Source organism: Onychomys torridus, chromosome 1 (genome assembly GCF_903995425.1).
Source record: "Onychomys torridus chromosome 1, mOncTor1.1, whole genome shotgun sequence".
NCBI lineage: Eukaryota > Metazoa > Chordata > Mammalia > Rodentia > Cricetidae > Onychomys > Onychomys torridus.
In genome coordinates this window covers 143,435,299-143,457,316 of record NC_050443.1, presented here as the reverse complement: position 1 = coordinate 143,457,316, position 22,018 = coordinate 143,435,299, and the positions used below count along the sequence as shown (strand labels likewise).

Below are 22,018 nucleotides of genomic sequence, written 5' to 3'. Positions count from 1 at the left end.
CAGGGTGTGGCTTTTCACATCCTTTACTTCATCCAGAGCCATCAAGTTCTGGCTCTTCCTTTCATTTCACTTCAGACTTTTCTATTATTATTTTTTAAAATAGTATATTTTCCTCCAGAAAATGTACTTAAGGTTATTAACCACCAAGCAGGACTTCAATCTTCCTTAGAGCACAGATCCCAAACCTTTCTCCCATGTACTTACTATACTATATTCCACTTTTAATAAGCAGAGTAAAGGGTTTTTTTGTTTTTGTTTTTTTTTTTTTTTTTTTTTTACATTTTACAGTTTTGTTTTCACACAAGCATCAGGTGTAGAGTTGTTTGCTTAATGTAGATTTGGTTGACACCAAATCTCTGGTTAACCTGCTCCCATGACAGTGGCAGCGGAGAATGCCAAAGCTGGTGGGTATCTCAGGCCAGGCCATGGGAAGGCCAGAGGCCCATCTCTCTAGTAGTTTACTGGGCTGGTGGGATGGCTCAGAGGGTAAAGGTGCTTGCCCTCAAGCCTGATGACCTGAGTTCAATCCCCAGGATCCAGCCATGTGGTAGAAGGAGAGGACAAGCTCTTGCAAGTTGAACTCTGACCTCTACTGGCCTGCTTATGCACACACAAAACTAATGCAATTTTTTAAAAAGTAGCTTATTTGTTTTGAAAATATTTGTACACACGGTCATCAGAGCAGGCATTTAAAGCTAGCATTAAAAACAAAAGCTGAATAAAACAAAAGGAGACAACATAATGTACTGTCTCCCACTCATTTATTAGATATATGACAGAGAGCTGTATTTGTGAGGATTACCTACAGGGGTAGCATGTGGTCCTTGCTTACTATACATCTACAACTCAAGCACTCAGGGAAACAAAAGAAACCACTACTCTATATACTCCTTCTGCTATTCAGAATACTCCCCACTTCCCTGAGAATCTATAAATGACTCTCAGCCTGAATCTTTGGAGACCTGTCAACATTCTGCAATGTTAAAATACTGTTGGTTGCTATCCTTTGGAATTCTGACTTAGCTGTTCTGTCGGGGGTGGGGGGTGAGGGGGTGGATAGAAGTGTAAAGAGAAGCTGAGTGTTTCTAATGGACCAATAGGGCTGCGGACCCATCTCCTGGGTCTTCTCAGCTCCTCCAGCAAGCTTGGGCCTCCTATCACATTATGGATCCTTCTGAATGCCCATCACATTTGAAGCCATTGTGGCCCTCTGGATGACTCATCTTCCCAGATAGATCACAAAGCCTCACTGAGCTGGAGTCATCTCCTACTCAACTTTTAATGATCAACAGAGTCTCTATGGTGCCAAGTACCTAAGGCAACAGTATTATCCACTATTTACACAGGCTCTACTATAGAACTCTACATTGATACTACAGAGGTGGCATAAGCTACCAATTTTGCAGAAAAAGGAACTGAAATCTTCAGAAAGGTTAGGTGACTTGTCCCAAGTTCTACAGCCAATAGGTGACAAGCAACCCTTCTTCACCTTAGGCTCATCTGACCCCAAACTTTTAACTCTTGCCAGCAGCAATGACTGGACTTCCAACTAAATATATTTTTAATCAACTATTTATAACAACACATGAAGTTATGAAAGTGATCATATTATTAAAAGCAAAAGAAATGGTCTTATTTTTTAATTAGCCAAAACGATGCACAAGTTGTCTACACTTTAGCCTCTGATTTAATATCGTTTCTAAAGCTCTGTCAGCTTGAGAGTAATAAGCCACTCCTCTGCCTTGCTAAAAGTGACTCTTACTGAAACATTCCACTATATATCAAGGAAAAGAAATGTTCCCAAGGTAAAGGAAAATCACCTTGTACTTTGGTGATTTCTCCTGGGAGACTTGTCTGAGAAGGTGATTGCATGGGAGGCACAGTCCCACAGTCCCACACCACCACAGGAGAGCAGATGATGCCAGGGAGCTGGGGTTTTCTAAAACAGAGCACAGGAGTTTAGAAGGAAGAGCAGGCAGAAGAAACAGGGTAAGCCTGTGCTGACACTGGTGGGGAGGCCTGAGGAATTACATTGTGACACGCAGGATGGGAACACGTGAGGAACAGTTATGTTCAAATAGGACCAGGAGAAGTGACTCCTGTAGCATTTTAACCTTTTCCCTGGTCCTTCATACCTTCTGTTAGAATATGGGCAGCTAAGCCACATGTTAATTTGACTTCCCGGTTATTGAAGTAACTCATCAAAATTCACTTTTCCCGAAACCTTCTGAAGACACAGCAAACTACTGAAAAGACACTCGCAAACATTATATTGTTTTCCTTTGTAACTTTCCATTTAAGAAGGATTTCTCCTGCAATAATACAAGGCCACAGCATTATCACAAAGGCTGATAAGGAGAGAAGGGGTTAAACCTGCAAACCTCCTTAAAAACCTCTTTGCTGTACCCACACTATTTCCCCAACAGCTACTACAGAAAGCTCTAGTCTTAATATCTTTTAAAGGCAATCACCAAAGCTCTCCCATTGTTTAAAAGTTTTTTAAAAAGCACATCCAACCACTTTTCAACAAAATTTTTGCATATTTTGAAATACAACGGGAGTCAGAAATCACCAAGTTAAGCTTATAGGCACCATATCTCGGTTTACTTACTCTGAGAATACAGGCAGAGCACACTTGTTGTGCATTTACCATAACCTGAAGTTCTGAAGCCGACAGGAAAAGACGAATAAACCATGGCCTAGCAAGGCTCTAAAGTCATAAACAGGGTTTTCAGAAAGATGTCACCACTAGGTGACCTCTCACTGTGAAGGTGCTCCATATTTGTTAGTACTGTTTCATTAATGACACAACACACAAACCACCCTTTGGAAATAACCACAGATCACTCCAGTAAACATACCTGCAGATACACAGTTAACGCGGCGGGGAAACTGTTGCAGGCGACAAAATGGCGGATACAGGAAACGGGGGATGGTTACAAAATTTCTAAGAGCAGAAGTGGTTTTGAAGTAATAACTAGAAACAAAAAATAACCTAACCTTCTCAAGATAACCACTAGATCAGCCAGCCAGCGAGCGGGGCTGTGGGCTGTGCTGTGTGAGGAAGTAAAGGTAGAGCAAGAGCAGGCTGAGCCTGCTCAGAGGAAGTGGCACCACTTCTGGGTTACAAACCGTCTCCGTTAAGACACACATCTGGCCTCCAGTCCCTAAATAATACGATACACATATGCACTCCCCAGTTGGCACCTTGAAAGGGGACTGTGGTATGTTTTACAACTAAAGGTTTGTTTCCCTGTGTGACAGATGTCACTGGTCACTGACTGCCTGGGATGGGGTCAAGGGGATGCAAAAGGGTAAGAGAGGGAATAACTCTAGTTATTACTTGACTGAGTAGAGGTTAAATGTCGAATAAAATGCCCAGATTCACCAAACCGTGGCCCTACACTTGATCCGTTTCATAGTATGCAAAGTTCACTTCTGAGAAAATTATTTCATAAGAAAGATTTGTAACTTGGGCTTTTGAGATTTGTCAATGAAAAATTTCCAACCAATGCGTGCTAAAAACAGCGGTCAATTTCTAGGCTACCCCCCCTCCCCACATATGAGCTGTAACTGGGATGAGTTTGAGTGGCCTGAGGGTCCCCTAAGTAGACAGCATCAGAACCACAGTCTTGGGCTGTCTCATTCTACGCACATCCTGCTTGGCAGAGAGAGAGACGTCTGGCTATCTAAAGGCAGGCAGAGTCATGAAGCGCCGGGCATAGAATGATAGCTGCAGAAGGAGCTGAGGCTAGTTGGGGGACAATTTAGATGCTAGGCACTTCTGCCCCTGACCACTGGTCAAACAAACCTGTAACACATACTTACTAGCTGAAGGGAGGGGAAGCCAGAGGTACTAATGCTGTGCCGATGGTACTGTCCAAGGTTGGGTGGGAGTGTAAACTGCTTTCTTATTTCCGACGATGAATACCTTGAATTAAAATAGAAAAAAAATCTAAATTAAGTTATTATTTAAAAAGAAAAAACACTGCAAAAATGCAAAAATCACAATGTAATCTTTGGCCAAGTAGTTAGCAAAAGGGACAAAAGTAAATTCACTGCTCTGTTAGAAGATACTGTAGTTTTAGGGAGCCACATATACCCTAGAGTAATTCACAAGGGCCAGAGTACCTGCAATCATGGCCCCCAGCCCGATTTGAAGGCTGAGGGCAGAAAGACCTTAAGGCACAATACAAACATCCTAAGCATCTGCCTCCAGGTAAGGAAGTCTGACTATACAGTCACCTGCCATTTTAACCCTCCCACTTTGCATGCAAGCAGCTAAGGCCTTTGGCTTGGCTGATACTACAGCAGTGTGCACTATAGACTGTGATATAAAAATGTCCACTTCCTTGCAGGCATCTTCAGTGAGACCCAGCTTTGTTTATTTTCCAACAGCTTCCAATAAAGTGACCCTTTGCACCATTCACATTGGCATTGAGTCTTGAGCTCACAGCCCTGGTGACTTGGAACCGTCTGTATGAGAGAAAGCTGCTCTTCAGCATCTACTCACACCTGCTGGCCCAAACCCTGACCAATGACATGGGTGACACTCATTTGCTAGGTTGCTGGACCTCAGAAACATTTTCTCATCATGTCATTTGATGGTGGCTGACTTCTCAGACTAGTTCCCAAAAATGTACTCATAGCACAATCAAGCCAAAACATATGAAACTAGAATCATTAATGCATACAACTAGAAACTATAAGATTACTAAGAATCAAACAGGCTGTATATTTGAAACATTCTCAGTATCCAACCACCAAAGCATACGTAAAATTGAAACACAATGTTTCTGTGTACTATGGAGATAGAAAAAAAAAAAACAAAACTAACATTCCCACCATGACAACATACAGGGCAGGATTATTTGATTCCCAGCCTTCTGTGAGAAGCACGGAGATGGGCAGGACATGGCTACTGTGGTCATCAGTTCTCCCTCCACAAAAGTACCCTGTTACTTTTCCAAATGCCCCTACTCATCAGTGCACTGCTCAGGCAGGAATATGAACCAAGAGGTAGACACCTAAGCAAGGCAGGGCCCATCAGGTCACCTCCCTAGGATTCAGCACCAGGAAGAAGAAAGTGTGTGGCACACATTCATGCTCCTGCTGACCCTTGTACTAGGACCCGGTGAGGCATGGAATGCTACAGAAAGGGGCGGCAGTCAGTACGAACTGTGTCCTTAATTTCCTAGAGCACCATCTTTATTTAATGTTTGGACAGTAAAGAAAAACACTGTGTCAAGAGGGAGTAACCTATTATATTCTAGGAGACATCAGAGAAGTGTAAAGCAGACCATAAGGATATGCCTCTTCACAACCATGAGGATGACCACAACAGAGCCCTGGACTGTCAGTCACAAGTGTTGCCAGATGATGAAGAATCACACACACACACACACACACACACACACACACACACACACACACACACACATGTTGTTGGTATGGACATGAATGGTATAGTTCTCTCAGAAACAATCTGGCAGTTCATTGGGGAGCTCAGCATGTAATTTCTATATATACCAAAATCCCACCAGTAGCTATACCTCCACGAGAAATGAAAACTGAAAACAGAAAATTTAAACACCAACACTGACAACAGCATTATACACAGAAAGCATAACAGCTAGTTGGGTATGGTGGTACATGCCTTTAATCCCAGTCCTCAGGAGTCAGAGGCAGGTAGATCACCAAGTTCGAGGCCAGCCTGGTCTACAGTGTGAGTTCCAGGACAGCCAGGGCTACACTGAGAAACCCTGACTCAGAACAAACAAATAGCCCCCCCCCCAGATTATTCTTAAGAGCCGAAAGGTAGAAACAACCCAAATGCCCAGCAGCTGAAGGATGCACAAAAGTGGTCTATCATAAGTGGAATATTACTCAGCAAATAAAGGAACAATGTACTGCTCTATGGTAGTATGGGGGGTGGGGTGGGGGGTGGGAATCCCAACAGCATCATCCTAAGGGGAACAAACTAAATCAAAAGGCCACATATTTATTATTCCTCATGTGAAATTCCCAGAATAGTCAAATCTACAGAGCAGGAAGTTGATTAGCAGTGGATAAGGGTGAATAGAATTACAGAGTAACAGAAAGTGGTTCAAAGAGCAGAGTTTCTTTGAACTGATGAAAATGTTCTAAATTCTGTTGGCAGATCAGTAATTCTGACTACATTAAGAGTCGCTGGACTGTGCATATTAAATACATGTGGGTGTAGGCGCCACATCTAAACTGCGGTAGATCTAGTTAAGAGTTACACGTTTCAGCACAAAATTACACTGAATACAGAAATTACCTAGCCTAGGGTGGCAGCTGAAAATGGGGGAAGTTTGGGTTTTATCCCCACATGTTTAGTGAAACTGATTTTTTTTTCTTTTCTTTTTGATTTTCGAGACAGGGTTTCTCTGTGTAACTTTGGAGCCTGTCCTGGAACTCGCTCTGTAGACCAGGCTGGCCTCAAGCTCACAGAGATTCCTCTGCCTCTGCCTCCCAAGTGCTGGGATTAAAGGCGTGTGCAACCACCACCCGGCTGTGAAACTGATTTTAATCAGAAATTGGAATATCACCAATTAAAAAAAAATTATATTGTCCCAAACCAAAGAAAGCCACCTCACATAAATAATAATATAGCATATGCTCAGCAGTGCAGTAACTCAAATCAACATACTGGCATTGATTTATACACTTAGATACTGATTGTAGTCATAGGAGAGCCCAGATAACAGGCAAAGGCCCTCCTCTGACCTTTTCGAATCTTCCCACTGACCTTTTGCAGACAATATGACTTTTCCAGAAACTTCTGTCTTCAGTTCCTCCCTAAGACTTCTGAAATAACATGCTATTGTTTCAGAGCTGTCCCGGGACCTTTCTCATCAGAGACATGGTGGTCTTTCTGAAGCTGGAATACTAGATAGACAAGTGCCTCTAGCCCCAGCTACTCGTGAAGCCATGACAATAAAATTTTAAATTCAAGACCAGTCCTGTGTAAAAATGAAAAAGATAAGAGGGGCTAGGGATGTAGTTTGGTGGCAGAGTGCTTACCTAGCATGATCAAGGCACTGGAGTCAATACCTACCCAAATTATCACGTTTAATATCCTCAAGGGACCAAATACCACTATTTAACAACATAGCATCCTGTAGAGCATCAGCATTTCCCACTTTGTAATTATGTGGCCCAGTGGGAGCTGCAGCCTGATGTTGCCCAGTGGCATTGGGAGTATTCCAGTGTATACCGCCTGCCAGGGAGAAGATAAAAAATCAAACCCTGAAGTATAGTTTCTATGGAGCACGTATCACTTTCACAGCATTGTGAAGTCAAAAACTGTAAGTTGAGCCATCCTAAGCCTCTCTGTATGTGTGTACTTGTTACTTTCTGATGCTGTGATAAAACACGGACCAGTATGAACTTCTAGAAAGAAAGGGTTCATTTGGCTCACACTTCCATGTCACAGTCCATTACTGAGGGAAGTCAGGGCAGGAACTCAAGGCAGGAGCTTGAAGCAGAGATCATGGAAGGATACTGCTAATGGCTTGCTCTCCACGGCCTGCTTACTTTGCTTTCTAATATAATCAGAGACCACCTTTCTGGGCATGGCACCACCCACCATAGTCTGGGGCCTCCCTCGTCAATCATTAATCAAGAAAATGCCCCCACAGACTTGCCCACAGGCCAATCTTATGTAGGAAATTCATCATTTGAGGCTCCCTCTTCCCAGGTGACCCCAGTTTCTGTCAAGTTGATGAGTAACCACCAACACAGTATGGAAATATCCCAATGGGCCAGCAATCTTCTCAATAATCATAGCAAGAGAACTTGGTTACTAACTCACTTGGATTTTTTTTTTCTGATATGAAGCTGTGGTGGTATTGTGTTCCCCAAAATATTGTGTACCCTAATAAACTTATCTGGGGTCAGAGACAGAACAGCCACTACATACAGAGGCCAGAAAATGGTGGCACTCACACCTTTAAATCCAGCACTTGGGAGGCAGAGCTAGGTGGATCTCTGTGTATTCAAGGATATAGGCAAGCATGGTGACTCATGCCTTTGATCCCAGGAGTGATGGTAGAAAGTAAAAAGATATATAAGGCGTGAAGACCAGAAACTAGAAGCATTTGGTTGGTTAAGCATTTGGCTGGTTAAGCATTTGGCTGGTTAAGCATTTGGCTGGTTAAGCTTTTAGGCTTTGGAGCAGCAGTTCAGCTGAGACCCATTCAGATAAGGACACAGAGGCTTCCAGTCTGAGGAAACAGGATCAGCTGAGAAGTTGGCCAGGTGAGGTAGCTGTGGCCTTGTTCTGTCTCTCTGATCTTACAGCATTCACCCCAATAACTGGCCTCAGGTTTGTTTTTATGGATAAGAACTGTTAAGATTTGTGCTACATGAAGCTGTTTAAGCTCATGTCTAAAAAAATTCTCACATAGGTAAGGCCAAAAAACATCATTGATTACATTTGCTGATTTGAAATTTCAATCCCAAGTGACTGTTCAGTGTCCCGCTGTCCAAATCAGCCCTCACTTCTGCTTGGGCCTAGCTTTAAGGACTCTACCCATGCAGGTAAGCTGGGATGAGAGGTCAGCTCTGTAGTTATAGTCATACAGGACTGTGTGTATAGGAGCATTTGCCTCTGCCTTGATTCTCAGATCAAATTTGATCTGTCCAAGATAGGTTTCTGGATTCCAGACTTGTATCATGGTGGTAATCCTGTAGTGAGCTGAATCAACCTTCTCCTAAGGAGCTTAAGTGACTTGAGTACTTGAATCTTCTTTGTTTTTCTAAAGTTAACTGGGTGTGAGCCTTGGGATTTGTTTAACATGTCACCCTCCTGGGGAGTCGGCATGGTGATGAGGGACTGATGGTAGTGGGTAGGGAGAGAAACTCCATGTTTCCATTCTGATTAATGATGACCATGACAGACATTTGGGACCAAGACTTCATAAACTGCAGAAGAGAGCTCACTCAAAGCAGTTGCTAGACCATGTGTACAAATCTAGTAATGTGTGGCTGCCTTGACGCACCTGTTCTCAATCAACTCGCATGGTACAGTTTGAAAAATGGCAGTTTAGGCCAGCCATCCTAAGTGGTTTTTACAAGCGAAAAGGCCAGCTATTTGCTGAAACTGCCTAAGAAAATAACTAGCTCACCATTTGCTTATCAAACACGAAGGCAACTACCAAGCACCAGGTCCTCAGCCTGGAGATGGAGACTTTAGGTGGGGATGTGTTCACACTCTTAGGAATCCTAATCCAACAGGCAGTGAGAGGTGGGCAGATGGACAATGGGCTAATTACAACATTATAAATATAATGGGGAAATGGGCACAGTTCCTGGTGAAGAGACAATAGGGAGTCAGAATTCAGCTCAGGAATGCCTAGGAAATGTCTGAAGTGAGGAAGCTTTTGAACCAGTTTTTGGAATAAAATCATTAATAGGAGGAACCCAGATGGAGAGGAAAACAGTGTAGTTAGACCACTAGACATCAGGTTTCCTCCTTCCTACTTCAAGCATTTTTACCCACCCTGCTGAGCCTTCTTCCTGCAATGTGTGTATCTAGAAGAATGAAGTGGGGTGGGATCCCAAGGACACATGGTCCTGAGGTATGCTATCTGCCATCTGTCTGGGTTCGAGCACATTGGCTCATGAGGCTGGGCCTTAGTTTTATTACACTTAAACAGCAGGGGCTGGGCTATGTGATCTCTGGGCTCCTTTCCAGAGCTAACTGGCAAATATGGCGAGAATCTCCAAGTGAAACAATCAGTACCACAACCCACACCAGCAGCTTCACTAGGAACCGAATGGCCCCAGAGGCTTCTCTCCGACTTTCATGTCTAAGGGACACTGTTTCACTAGACGTTGGTAGGCCCAGCAGCCAGAGTGACAGGAGCGATGTTTATTAAAACAAGGAACAGCCTTATCCATAAGTACTTAAGGAGGCTTGGGCGAAATCGAAAAAGAACCACTTTCCCCATGCTTGTCTGACTGAGTCCCCAAGCAATTCCCTCTTTTCTCAAAACTTATGTTAGCTTAAATGATGGGAACCGAGGAGCTGCACTCTTCCTAAGGTATCAAGCACATGACCTAAGGCCCCCAAGTCTTCCTCTCTCAGGGGATACTTAGACGAACTCAGCGTTATATTCATCCTTTTCCAAAAGCAAGGCTCAACTTCCATCAACAGCTTCCAAGAGCAACGATGCCATTACCATTGGTGCAAATATGCTATCATCCTGGGCAAAGAGCCTTGTTATTCTGTTCCCCTACATACTGCAAAAGCCCTAGTTCTAATTCTCAATACAACAGCCTCTTTACTCACTGCTATTAAAGGGTTGGTTACATCAGTATAATATACTAACCCCTTCAACAGACCAATAAATGGAAATACAGTCTGTGCAAGAAGAAATAGCTATTCAAGATGCCAGTTATGTTTGTTTTGGTAAAGCTGTAAGGTCTGAGTTATGGACCAAGAAGTTATTTTAAGTCCAGAATCCTGGCTAAAAAAAGACATCCAACTTTCCAAAAGCTTTTGGAGAGTGGCATTTTATGCAGGATTTTTCTCCATGTGTAATATTTGAATAATGCCATACTTATTTTAAAAAAAAAACAGCAAAATTTATACTACTAGACATAAATTACTCTTAGTACTTAGAAATGGTAAGTGCTTAGAAGACCAAAGTAGTAAAAATTAAATGGATATTTTTAGGAGGCATTTGCAAATATGAAGATTATACATAAAGAAATTACTTTTCCTCTATATTGATTAATTCACCACTTATTGTCTGTCTTAAATTCAAAATGTTCAACACAGTCTTGTAGTCATAAGAATGACCTGAAGATATTCTGTGAGACTCCTAGATGATTACACAAGATACTTACAGTTGGGAACATACATGACACTTTCCTTTTACATTCTGAGAAAACAGAACTTAAACACGAAACTCCTCAGAATTCAAACTAAGGTGTTTTAGTGTGAACAAGTATCAACAAGCTAACTTCAGCAAACTTTAGATATCCACTTTGCAGTCTATCCTGGAATCCTCTTTCAGGCAGTCAGTGGTCCTCAAACTTCAGCATCCATAAGAGTCAGCTCGGGAGCTGTTCAGCAAGGAAGATGTCTGGGCTCTTCTCCAGGGACTGTGACTCATCAGTCTGAGCACAGCTAGAACATGCATTTTAACATCTGCAGGGGGTCAGGTGCTCAACAACTAAGTGTGTTTAGAGAAGAGGTAAAGACTGCCCTGTGCACTCTGTGCTAGCAGAAAGACTCCCTGAGAAACCTACCTCACTGCTGAGCCAACATCAAATCTCAGGGAATAAGGCACACTTGGTTCTCGATCAGAGGAAGCAGAACTCAAACTCATTTGGTTTTGTGTAATTCCTCACCACCCCCAAGGAAAGGTTAGATTCATAATTAAGTAAGGTCAAGTTTCTAAGGTACCCTTCAAAGTAAATGTTCTGCTCCTTATGCTAGGTAAACAAGTTTTTCGAGGCACTTTAGAATAGGAAGGATTTTAATGGGCTGGGGGATGAGAGGGCAGGGCAGGGGTGTCAGGAGGAACAACTAAAGCTAAAGGCCCTTTGAAAATGCCATATGAAAACCTACTATGGCAGTTTAAATGGAGATACTCTACAATGGCAGAACAAATAGCTCACCCAATTAGACATCACATGCTACCCAATAAAAACCCCAGTACCATGAATGGGCTACATCTTTTTGAGCCATTGGTTAATGGTGTCCTGTAGTGGATAGCCATCCCAGCATTGGCCTGGAAGTTCCAATCCCCATTGAGGCTTCGGTAATGGTCACGCCCACAAGGCAGGGCAGAGGAGGAAGCGGAAGACCCAGGATCAAGAGGAGGTCGCTCTCTTGGTTCCAGGACCCTGGTCGCTGGAGGTAGACCGAGCAGAGTTCTCCAGAGAACGCTGCCGGACTGCGCTATACCTTTGCCAGACCCTGCAACCTACCCCCTCATTTGAAAGTTACCCCACAAAATAAACCTCCCCTTTAACTACGTGGAGTGGCCTTAATAATTTCACCAGTAGTGTCCCATAGACCCTCCTCTCCCAAACATTACAAGTTACTTCCAATGCTCTTGACTGCCATCCAGAACTTGACAGTAAGACTCTGTTGCTGAAGACACCACATACTTGAGTCACAGAACATAGAGAAATCTACCTGGTACTCAACTGGAAACTTCATCCCTACTGGCTTACTATTTCAAAGTACTGGAAGATGCTATGCACACTACCAGAGGAGAAAATGAATCATCACTCTCACCCAGCTATGAACCCTGGGAACTACAATAATGACCTGCCTAGCAAGTATGATAATACTAGCACAACAGTGGCAATGAATATTACGGGAGTAGCCAATCACGTTTTAAAACTGGATTTAAGGACTGCTCTATAAAATTAAACCATTCCTGACATAGTCAATGAGGCCAAGAACTTGTGGCTAGATAGGGTATGGGCCTAGAGTAAAACTGAGACTACTGTTCTGCTAAATGGACAACTCCTAATGCCTTCTAACTATACTCATTGACTAGTGCATGGCTCAACCTCATCAGAGAGTTTCTTGCAATAGTAAGAAGATCAAAACGGAAACCTGCAACTGGTCAATGAGCAGAAAATAAGAGACTTCAAAATTCTCAGCCCTAGCAGGTTGTATTTATATATTTATGAATATATATGTTGATACATATAAATAAATGTATATAACAATAATTAATGAAAAAAGGCCATGAGTTTGAAAGAGAGCAAGGAGGGGTACATGGGAAAGAGTTTGGAGGAAGAAAGAGAAGAGGGAAATGATGTAGTTATTATATCTCAAAATAAAACAAAATTTAAATGAAAAACAGTAATTTTCCCCCATGAAAATAGAAGGCAAACACAATGGAACTGAAGTCAGTGAATTCAGAATGTTGTCCTCCACGGTCACCTAATTTCCCTACACAATGCAGTCAACTGTCTACTTTCTTAACTTTGCTTCCTGCTGACATTATTGTGACATTTATAATTTTTTCTTGAATAAAGCAAAATGAGCATATAAATAAATGTTCAACCCTAATGGGACGCCTGTATTAGATCCCTTCCTCAAGACTCGGGGATCCATGGAGACGAGGGGCAGAGGCATTATAAGAGCCAGATGACGTCAAGGACACCATGCTTTCCAGACACAACATGGCAGGCACACATATGAACTTACAGAGACTGTGACAGCATGCATAAGACCTTAACAAGTGCGTGCCAGACAAGATGCCAGTATGGAGGTGAGGAGGTGGCAGGAAGCCCCTGGTCACTGCTTGGAGAGGGAAAGTCAGTTTTCTTCAATGAGTGATGTCCGATCTATTGCCCACACTCCAAGGCAGGCACCACACCCAACACAGACTGGACTAGATTGGCAGAGAGACACAGACAGAGATGGAGGTGGGGGGAGGAGGAGAGGGAGGGAGAGAGAGAGAGAGACAATAGAGAAACAAAGGCAAACACAGAAAGAGACAGAGACAGCATATAAATGAGAATATAAAGTTGACAGTATGAAGGTGGGGGAGAAGTTGAGAGGGAGACGAATATAATCAAATATATTGTATGAGATTCCCAAAGAATAAATAAAAATATTTAAACTGTAAGGAAAGAATCAAAGAGAAGTAATATTGCTCACATGGTGGATGAACTGGACCGCACATGTTGACTAATTACAGGGCTCCCTTCAGAAAGCACGGCTCAGCTAAGCCTGCCACACTGACCAGCAACTGCTTAGGAAGAATTGGGTTCATTTTGTGTCCTCAAACATCCTGCAGAATCCATGAGGGCTCAGAAGGATGGTCTTAGACTATAACAAATTATGGACTGGGATTGCATCTCTGTGAGATCTTGCTGTAGTGGGTAGCGGTTCCAGCTTTGACCTGGAAGTACTACCCACATTGAGGCTTCGGTAACTGTCACGCCTAAAAGGTGGGGCTGAGACAGGAGCCCTTAAGGCCTGAGATCCGGATGTGCCGGCTCTTTTGGTTCCTAGATCCTGGCCGCTGGAGGTAGATTGAGCAGAGTTCTCCAGAGAACACCACTGAACTGCGCTACACCATTCCAGGACCCTATCTATAACCTATCCCTTTACTTGTAAGTTACCCAACAAAATAAACCTCCCTTTTAAACTACGTGGAGTGGCCTTAATACAACAACCAATATCTTGCTATCTGGATTCTTCATTAATCAACAGTATTCCCACCAAGAGCCTGCAGCTCTGCCTAGTTCTTAGTATTACATTATGGCTATTATTCTCCATTTTATGGTTCTTATTAAATTGTTCTCCTATGAAAATTAAACACAAAAGAAAACTATATCCCAAAGACAGCATTGCTTTTCAACCTTCAGTGAAGGACATATATTAGTTTTAACTTTTTACACCCAAGAATACTTTACATCTGAAAACATTTCAAGACCTCGATGACATTCTTATTCCTGGGGAGGAAGCATGTGGTTGTGAACCCTGAGGTATCTCAGGTGCTTTTGTGCCAGGTGACTGTGTATGAAGCATGCTAAGGTGAAGCTGATCCATGATAATGAACTGAAATCTTAGAAAAGGACCATCTAAAGCCAGGGGAGGGCACCAAGGCAATATCTGCACAGCATTTCCTGTGATGTCGCTTTAGTCAAGGGCAAGGCACTCCCCCACACGAAGGCATGCAGCCAGCCCTGCTTCCGGTTCTGTCAGTCTCTTATAGTAACATGACTTTGAGGGTCTTAAGAAAGCTCTCCTTCCTGCTTCAGAGCTGAAAGGGAATTTAGTTGTTAGTGCTCGGAGACGGTGTTCCTTCCCTAAAGAAGACGGCTATAATGAGCCAAAAACGCAGGATCTACGTGCCGTGACTTAAAAGGGAAAGAAATCCCCGACCAACCATCATTTGCCACACTGTGATTCTTACCACCATGATGCAAATGTAAGAGTTGAGTGGCCAATGACACACAAGAGGACAACACAGATATCTAAGCGATTAGCGTAATATGGAGACACTGAAGAAATCAAGCTGAGGCCATCCCCTGGGGTTGAGGGAGCTGAGGAAGACAACAGGCCCTGAAGAGAAATAGTGGGGAATGGAGTACAGTTCTCGACCTGAAGGACTGAAGAATAAAGAGAGTGAATTCAAATTTCAAAGCTAGTCTAAGGAGAAAAAAAGATATTCTGAGTTAACCCCCTGTCTCAGGCACAGAATAATGTTCCTTGTGCTGTGGAACACCCTAGAACCAACGCTGCCCGTATCTTTGTTTTCCTCTAGATTAGGAAGTAACAGTATTCTATGTGCACACTGGCTACCAATACAAGTTAGTCACGAAGCGTGTATACATTTACGTAAGGAAGTTTACATGGGCGATTTGTCAAATAAGCAAATCTAACAAGGAATGAGCATCGACATCATCACACTAACTTACAAACCACTTATCTCTGAAAGGATGACATCTGTGGTCCAGTCCTGCTTGGTCAACAGCCAGCTATGTCATCTGGGGCAAATGCGCTGGCACAGCTAAGGACATGGGAAGGGAAGAGGCCCAGAGACACGGAAAAGCCTCTGCAGACAGAGGCTGTACGGCCAGAGAGGGGCTGTCAGTGAGAAGAGTCCTGAGGTAAAGGACCACCAGGGCCAGTGGGGTGGAGAGAGGAACAGTGATAATGAGTCCACAAATTGTCAAGCTTTAAGAATGGCCCCAGGGTCTGCAGACTATATATTCTGGCTAAGCCTCCTCCTTACTTTCAAGTGCACCTTAATCTGATAATGAGATTACTTACCATTCTTATAAATTGGAAGAGCCTACCACCACCCCTACTAGTATCACAATTAAAAATGCTAGTCACGGGTAAGGAACTACAGACAAGTAAGGAATGCTGGGAGTGGATAGTCTTCCCAAGATATATACATCTATATGTAACATAGGGACTAAGAAGATCATATTCATACACCTAGAGAATATATAATACATATTTATATATAATATACATAACAACAATGAAAGAAAAAGGCCATGAATTTGAGAAGGAGCAAGGCGGGTGCAAGGAGGAGTTAGAGAGGGGAACGATGTAATCACATTTTAATTTAGAAAACAAAAAAATGAACAAATGCTATTTCTAAAGGAATGTCAGTAAATATTTACAGTACTTACTGCCTAGCTGGGAATGTTCTAAAGTATTCATTTAAGCTTTGCACCCACCAAACAGGGTAGAAATCAATCTCTGCACATTAGGGAACTGAGGCCTAGAAAGGTTAAGAAACTTGGACAAGGCTTTACCATTGAAGAAAGGTAGCAGAAGACATCCCTACTGGAAAAATTCATCACAGAACCTTTCAGAGGAGCCTGTCACAGAAGCTGGGTTTCTGGTATTTTCCTCCCCCTGGAAGATTAGTGATGGAGAGCTAGGCATGTGAAGGCTTTCCCAAAGAAGGATATTCAACTTTACCCTGACCCTTGAGAAGAACAGGTTTGGCCTGCTTCTAAGACATTGAACCCAGCTTCAGTATCATTAATCCTTCATGGGTAAGTAACTGTGGAATATGCTCCACGGGTAATGCAAACACCCATATCAGCAACAGGCACAGGCTTCCAAAAAGATTCCAGGAGATTCATTTTTCAGTAGTACTGGTGTCCTCTGTGTGCACAACCTTGCTTCTTTTTGTTTCGGCTATGGGTAAATGTCCAACATCAGGAAACTGAGTGAACCCTCAGGGGTCCAAACATCTGTTAATGCAGTGACTACTTTTCCTGGAATGTAGGCAAAGGCAGGCAGAGGTACCTAGGACAGACATTTCATTCAAGCCCTTACTCAAGATTGCTCCTCACCCCATGATGCATATCTTATCTTGACACTCTCTACCCCCAAGCTCCTCTCTGCATCCCAGGACCACTACCCACTTCACAGGCAGCCTGCCTCCAAGTTAGCATTACCTCCTCCCCACTCCCCCAACAAAGCAGGCTTCTCTCTCTCCTTGGCTACGCCTGTCTCTCTCTTTGTCTCTCTCTAATTCAATGTTCTGCAATTGCTGCTCTAGATAAAACTGCTGGTGCCCTTTCACTGGACAGCCTGGTTTCGTCCCAACTCGATTCTTCTGTTCCATCAGATGCTGTTGACCTTCAACCCTCATGAAACTTCCCTGGGAGGAATACTCCAACTATTCACTCTGCCTCTTGAGTGGCCCCGTTTCGAAAGCAACTTTCCTCCCCTGTAAGTCCTTCTCATGTTGTTTTCCTTTGAATAGCAGCACTTGGATAAATCTGGGGATGTGGGGAGGGGGTTTCAGGTAAGCAACTCTTGTTCCTGAAGCATGGTAAAGCATTAGGGGAAAAAAGAAGGGGACTGAGGTAATAATAACAATAATAAGTGGGTAAAGTGCTTGCCATGCAAACATGAGGACCTTGGTTCAGACCCCCAGCACCCCTGTGAAAAGTCAGTTGTGTTAGTATGTGCCTCTCTTCAGGAGCTGGGGAGATGGCAGCAGGAAGAACCAGGGGCTTACTGCTCAGCCAGCCTACAGCATCAGGGAGCTCCAGAGCAAGGAGAGACCCCACCTCCCAAAACAAGATGGACAGTTCCTGGGGTGTAACACACTCAAAGTTGCTCTCTGGTTTACACACATGCATCCACATGCACATGCACACGCATGGGCAATTCCAGCAAAGAAACATCCAGTATTATGTGGTTCTATAGGGACAGCTTTGAGGAACCCTCTGGGAACGTGTTATGCAGATAAATGATTATAAATCTTTTTTTTTCTCAGAGGAAGTCAGTTTCCTTATTGTCTCACTCCTTCATGGGACAATGTCAATGCTATTTAGCTCCCTTCTGGCCATTTAACACTGATGGAAACATTTTCTTTACAGAACACAGAAAGGAATTTCTCAAAAGCAATTAGTTTTTCCTCTTTTGCCCTAGTGAAAGCAGCAGCTCATGAGCCTGGGTCATTTCCTGTTGGTTTAATATTAAACAACATGGCCCCTGTGCCCTCCCATCTTGAGCTCTATGTGCTCCTGTAGGCATGGTCAATGTTCGTGCTGGGACATAATCACAAGGGAAAGGCCCTGAGTCGTGGGAGACCGAGAGGGGTTCACATGGTTTCAGGACACGGATTCTTCTTACACTGCCCATGTTCTAAAATGAGGTGGCGGCCCTTGGGTCAGCCGCAACTTCATGAGTTTTCAGACTGCCTGTCTAGATGACACAACTGAACAGTCTACCCTTTGAAGGGCTAAATCCAGGCTGGCAGATGTGGTGCACTCGACCCAAGTCTAACAGAGAAGAAAGGCTTAATATCAGATATTAAATTTTTGAAAGGAAGTTTATTGAAGCCGTCAGAGTGGTGCTGACAGTCTATAAAACCCCCGCTGACTTTTCTCTTTCTGTTTACCTCTGTGGAGTAATGGTCTGTGGTCTGAGGCAAGTTGAGCTTTGCATGGTGACTCGTCCTCACGGCTTCACAGGGTTTACTGGCAGGCACTGGAACTCAGCATGGCAAACCGAGGGTGGGGTGAATGCTCTGCTACAGGCAGCACTCCCCCCAAATTCATGTCACATGGCTATCTCTGGAGCTGGAGGTTTGCCAGTCTGTTAGCATTGATCCAAGATTCTGGGAAACTTCCCAGCATCCTATGAAGTCCCAGGCAGTGGGAGTGCTTAATGCAATGTCAGTTCAAAGATAATAGGTGCAAAGACAGATATGAGAAATGGGTTTTTGTTTCAGTCTGGGACAGAGTGGCCTCCTATGACCAATCCATCCAGGTAGAAACAATCCTTGTTTCACAGCACACATCCATTTTTGCCCTCACTTAGCTCAGTTACCCAGGATTCAGCAGTACTGTCAGGCCAAAATGACCATCCCTAAGATGACCATGTTCCCAGAAGCCTTGCAGAATTAGCTCTGCTTCCTCAGACAGCAACCCTGCCATTGTAACAATGTGATCTCAGTCAAAATGCAACTAAATTCAGGACCAGTAACTCAGTGAACTAACCAACCCCAAATCAAACCGTGCTGAAGGATGAATTAACGGAGCTGGTTTTAAAGGGGTCAGGAGAAACAACAAAAGAGATGCAGGAAGGAAGAAAGGTAAAATTAATAAAACAAATTCAGTAAGGAGTCAGGCTCTGCAATGACAGAAGGTTCAATGTCGGAGACTGATGGGTGATGTCAATCTGTCTGTCTAAAGGCACAGGCCAAGGGCAGGAGAGAGAGAGCCAAAGCAAGGGCACTGAGCCCTCTGAACCCTGAGGATACCATAGTTCAAAGGTCAATTACTTCGAATGAGGCTCTCTACTTCAAATTTTCAGAGCCTCTGTACTGTACTTTTGGAGTTTCAACACAGATTGTGCATCTTGTTTAAACAGTGCTCCAAGTTCAAGTTCAAGTTGTTTGGTGCAGTGTACATGGCGGGGTGTGTGAAACAATTAGAAATCGTTTATTTACAGCTAGTGACCCTGGCAGCTCAACGTGGGCTGGAAATACTTCCCCAAAGACTGTCATACTTCTCAAACAGATACTTTTAAACACTAGTTTAAATTTTTTAAATGAAAAATGGATGCTACCAAAGGCTTTCTGTGGGGAAAAAAAATGCTTTTTCAGTTAAAAGATTAGAAGTGTAGAAGTTGTAAAGACATAAAATAACAAATTATTTCCTATTTCTACTGACTTAAAACACAATTTAAAATAAAATAGAAAATTCAAATTAATAGTATGATGAATAAAAGTACCTCATTGTATTTATCAGATGGGAACATTAAATAATTTATGAAAGACTACTTCACCTAAGTATAAAAATATTTTTAATAATTGCTAACTGGAAAATATAAAGGTCATTTAAAACCTTTTAGGCCATGCATGGTGGTGTCTGTTGTCTATTGTGCCAGCACTCAGGAGGCTGAGGAAGGATTGCAAGTCTGGGGTCAGCTGGGCTACACTACACAGCAAGATGTCCTCAAAAGAATTCCAACCAACAGCTGAAGAGATGAACAGTTGATAAGATGTTTGCCACACACACACACACACACACACAGGACCTGATCCCTAGAACCCACAAGAAGAGCTGGGTGTCACAATTTGAGTCTGTAATCCTAACACTGGGGAGGCAGAGACAGGAGGATCCTTGGGACTTTTTGGCCAAATCAGCCAGGTTAGCTCAGTCAGGGAACTTCAGCTTCAGAGAAAGACACTGTCTCAAAAAATACAGTGGAAGACACCTAGTATCTGTCTGTCTGTCTGTCTGTCTCTCTCTCATATACACACACCAAAAAACTCCAACCTATTAAATACTCAATTTCCACAGCTATAATTTACATGTGATTTTTCTTTCCTTTTCCTTTTTCTTTTCCTTTTTTTTTTCTTTTAAACATGTGATTTTTCAATGTTCATTAAGGACTTTTTTGTTTTGTGTTGTTTTCCAAGACAAGGTTTCTCTATATAACAGTCCTGGCTGTCCTGGAACTTGCTCTGTAGGCCAGGCTGGGCTTAAACTCACAGAGATCCCCCTGCTTCTGCCTCCCAGGTGCTGGGACTAAAGGCGTGCACTACCACTGCACAACTAATTAAGGACTTTTCAATATTTGTCTTCAAGAGAAAGACATGATGTTAATCTCCATTTTAGTTCATGCTGCAGCCTTTTCTCTAACTTTCTTGAGTTTCTTGGAAGTCTCATTTGAAAATGGAGAAACTGTTTCTGAATCACAGTAACCTCTGGATACAAAAGCATGGGCGCTTAGAAACTGGAATCACTCTGCAGAAATACCTTTTTACCATATGGAGGTAATCCCCTAAACACCCCCATGTTCCTTCTATTTCTGCAACTTTGTCAGACAGAGAGTACTCTGCACAGAGAACATGCTTCTGGCTATGTTTCTTCTTCACTGGTGGCAATTCAGCACAGGAAGTCAACCTGCAATAGGGTAGGGGTCGGCCTCGCTGACTCTCTGGAAGAATCTTTCAGCTTCATCAGTGTCCAAGAGACTGACCTCATCACACGAGTTGTATTCTGGCATCTTTGCGAGCCACCTACTAAAAAAGGAAATGTCCTGGAAGGTTACGTAACACAGGTTGCTAACTGAGAGAGCTCCCAGCACCGTAAACAGAGCAAGGGGTAAGCAGCCTTCCAGGCCTCAGATATGACCCTGGAAACCAGCAAAGCAACCTCTGGAGGGGGGTGGGAGCCAGAACAAAACCTTGCCTGTGGGAGCAAAGAGGCCAGTGACCCGAAAACCCAGACGTCCTGTGTGTTCTAGAGGTTTGTCCTGGGGAGAACAAATTCTACCCTTTTGAAATGTACAGTCCACCAGAAGCAAGTGAGGGGATGTAAAGGAAGCAGTCACATGTTGCAACTCAAGATAAGCGCAAAGGTAAAAAGAGTGCATTCCACGTGTGTACGAGGGAAATATGAGTTTTGATACTAGGTCAAAACACTGGAGATAGTATATGTTGAATATTGTTCTTCAAACTATATGTGTGTGTGACAGACGGGGCAGGGAGAGACAGAAGGAAGGAAGGAGGGAGGGAGGGAGGAGGGAAGGAGGGAAGGAAGGAGGGAGGGAGGGAGGAGGGAAGGAGGGAAACAGGGAGGGAGGGAGGGAAGGAGGGAAGGAAGGAGGGAGGGAGGGAGGGAGGGAGGGAAGGAAGGAGGGAGGGAGGGAAAATGGTATTAAAATGTATTTTTCTGCCATGAACTGCAGTGAAAACCTTTGAAAGCTACCATTAAAAAACAAATTAAGGGGCTGGAGAGATGGCTCAGAGGTTAAGAGCACTGACTGTTCTTCCAGAGGTCCTGAGTTCAATTCCCAGCACCCATATGATGGCTCACAACCATCTGTAATGAGATCTGGCGCCCTCTCCTCTTGCATGCAGGAATACATGGAAATAGAATACTGTAAACAATAAATAAATAAACTTTAAAAAAAAGGATGTGAAAAAAAGAATTAAAACAACAACAACAACAAATTAAGGTCTGGAATAGGAGGTACCACAGATTGTCTCTGAGGACGGGAGTTGTATAG

General features: G+C 43.3%; 1 protein-coding gene across 1 annotated transcript in view; it reads right to left on the bottom strand.

The window, feature by feature from the left end:
* Dock8 (dedicator of cytokinesis 8) overlaps positions 1 to 22,018 on the bottom strand; it is a 207,046-nt gene that overhangs the window by 152,293 nt on the left and 32,735 nt on the right. Inside the window, exon 2 of the mRNA XM_036209142.1 lies at positions 3,829 to 3,931. Coding sequence (XP_036065035.1) covers positions 3,829 to 3,931 — 103 coding nt within the window. The remainder of the gene's footprint in view (positions 1 to 3,828; positions 3,932 to 22,018) is intronic.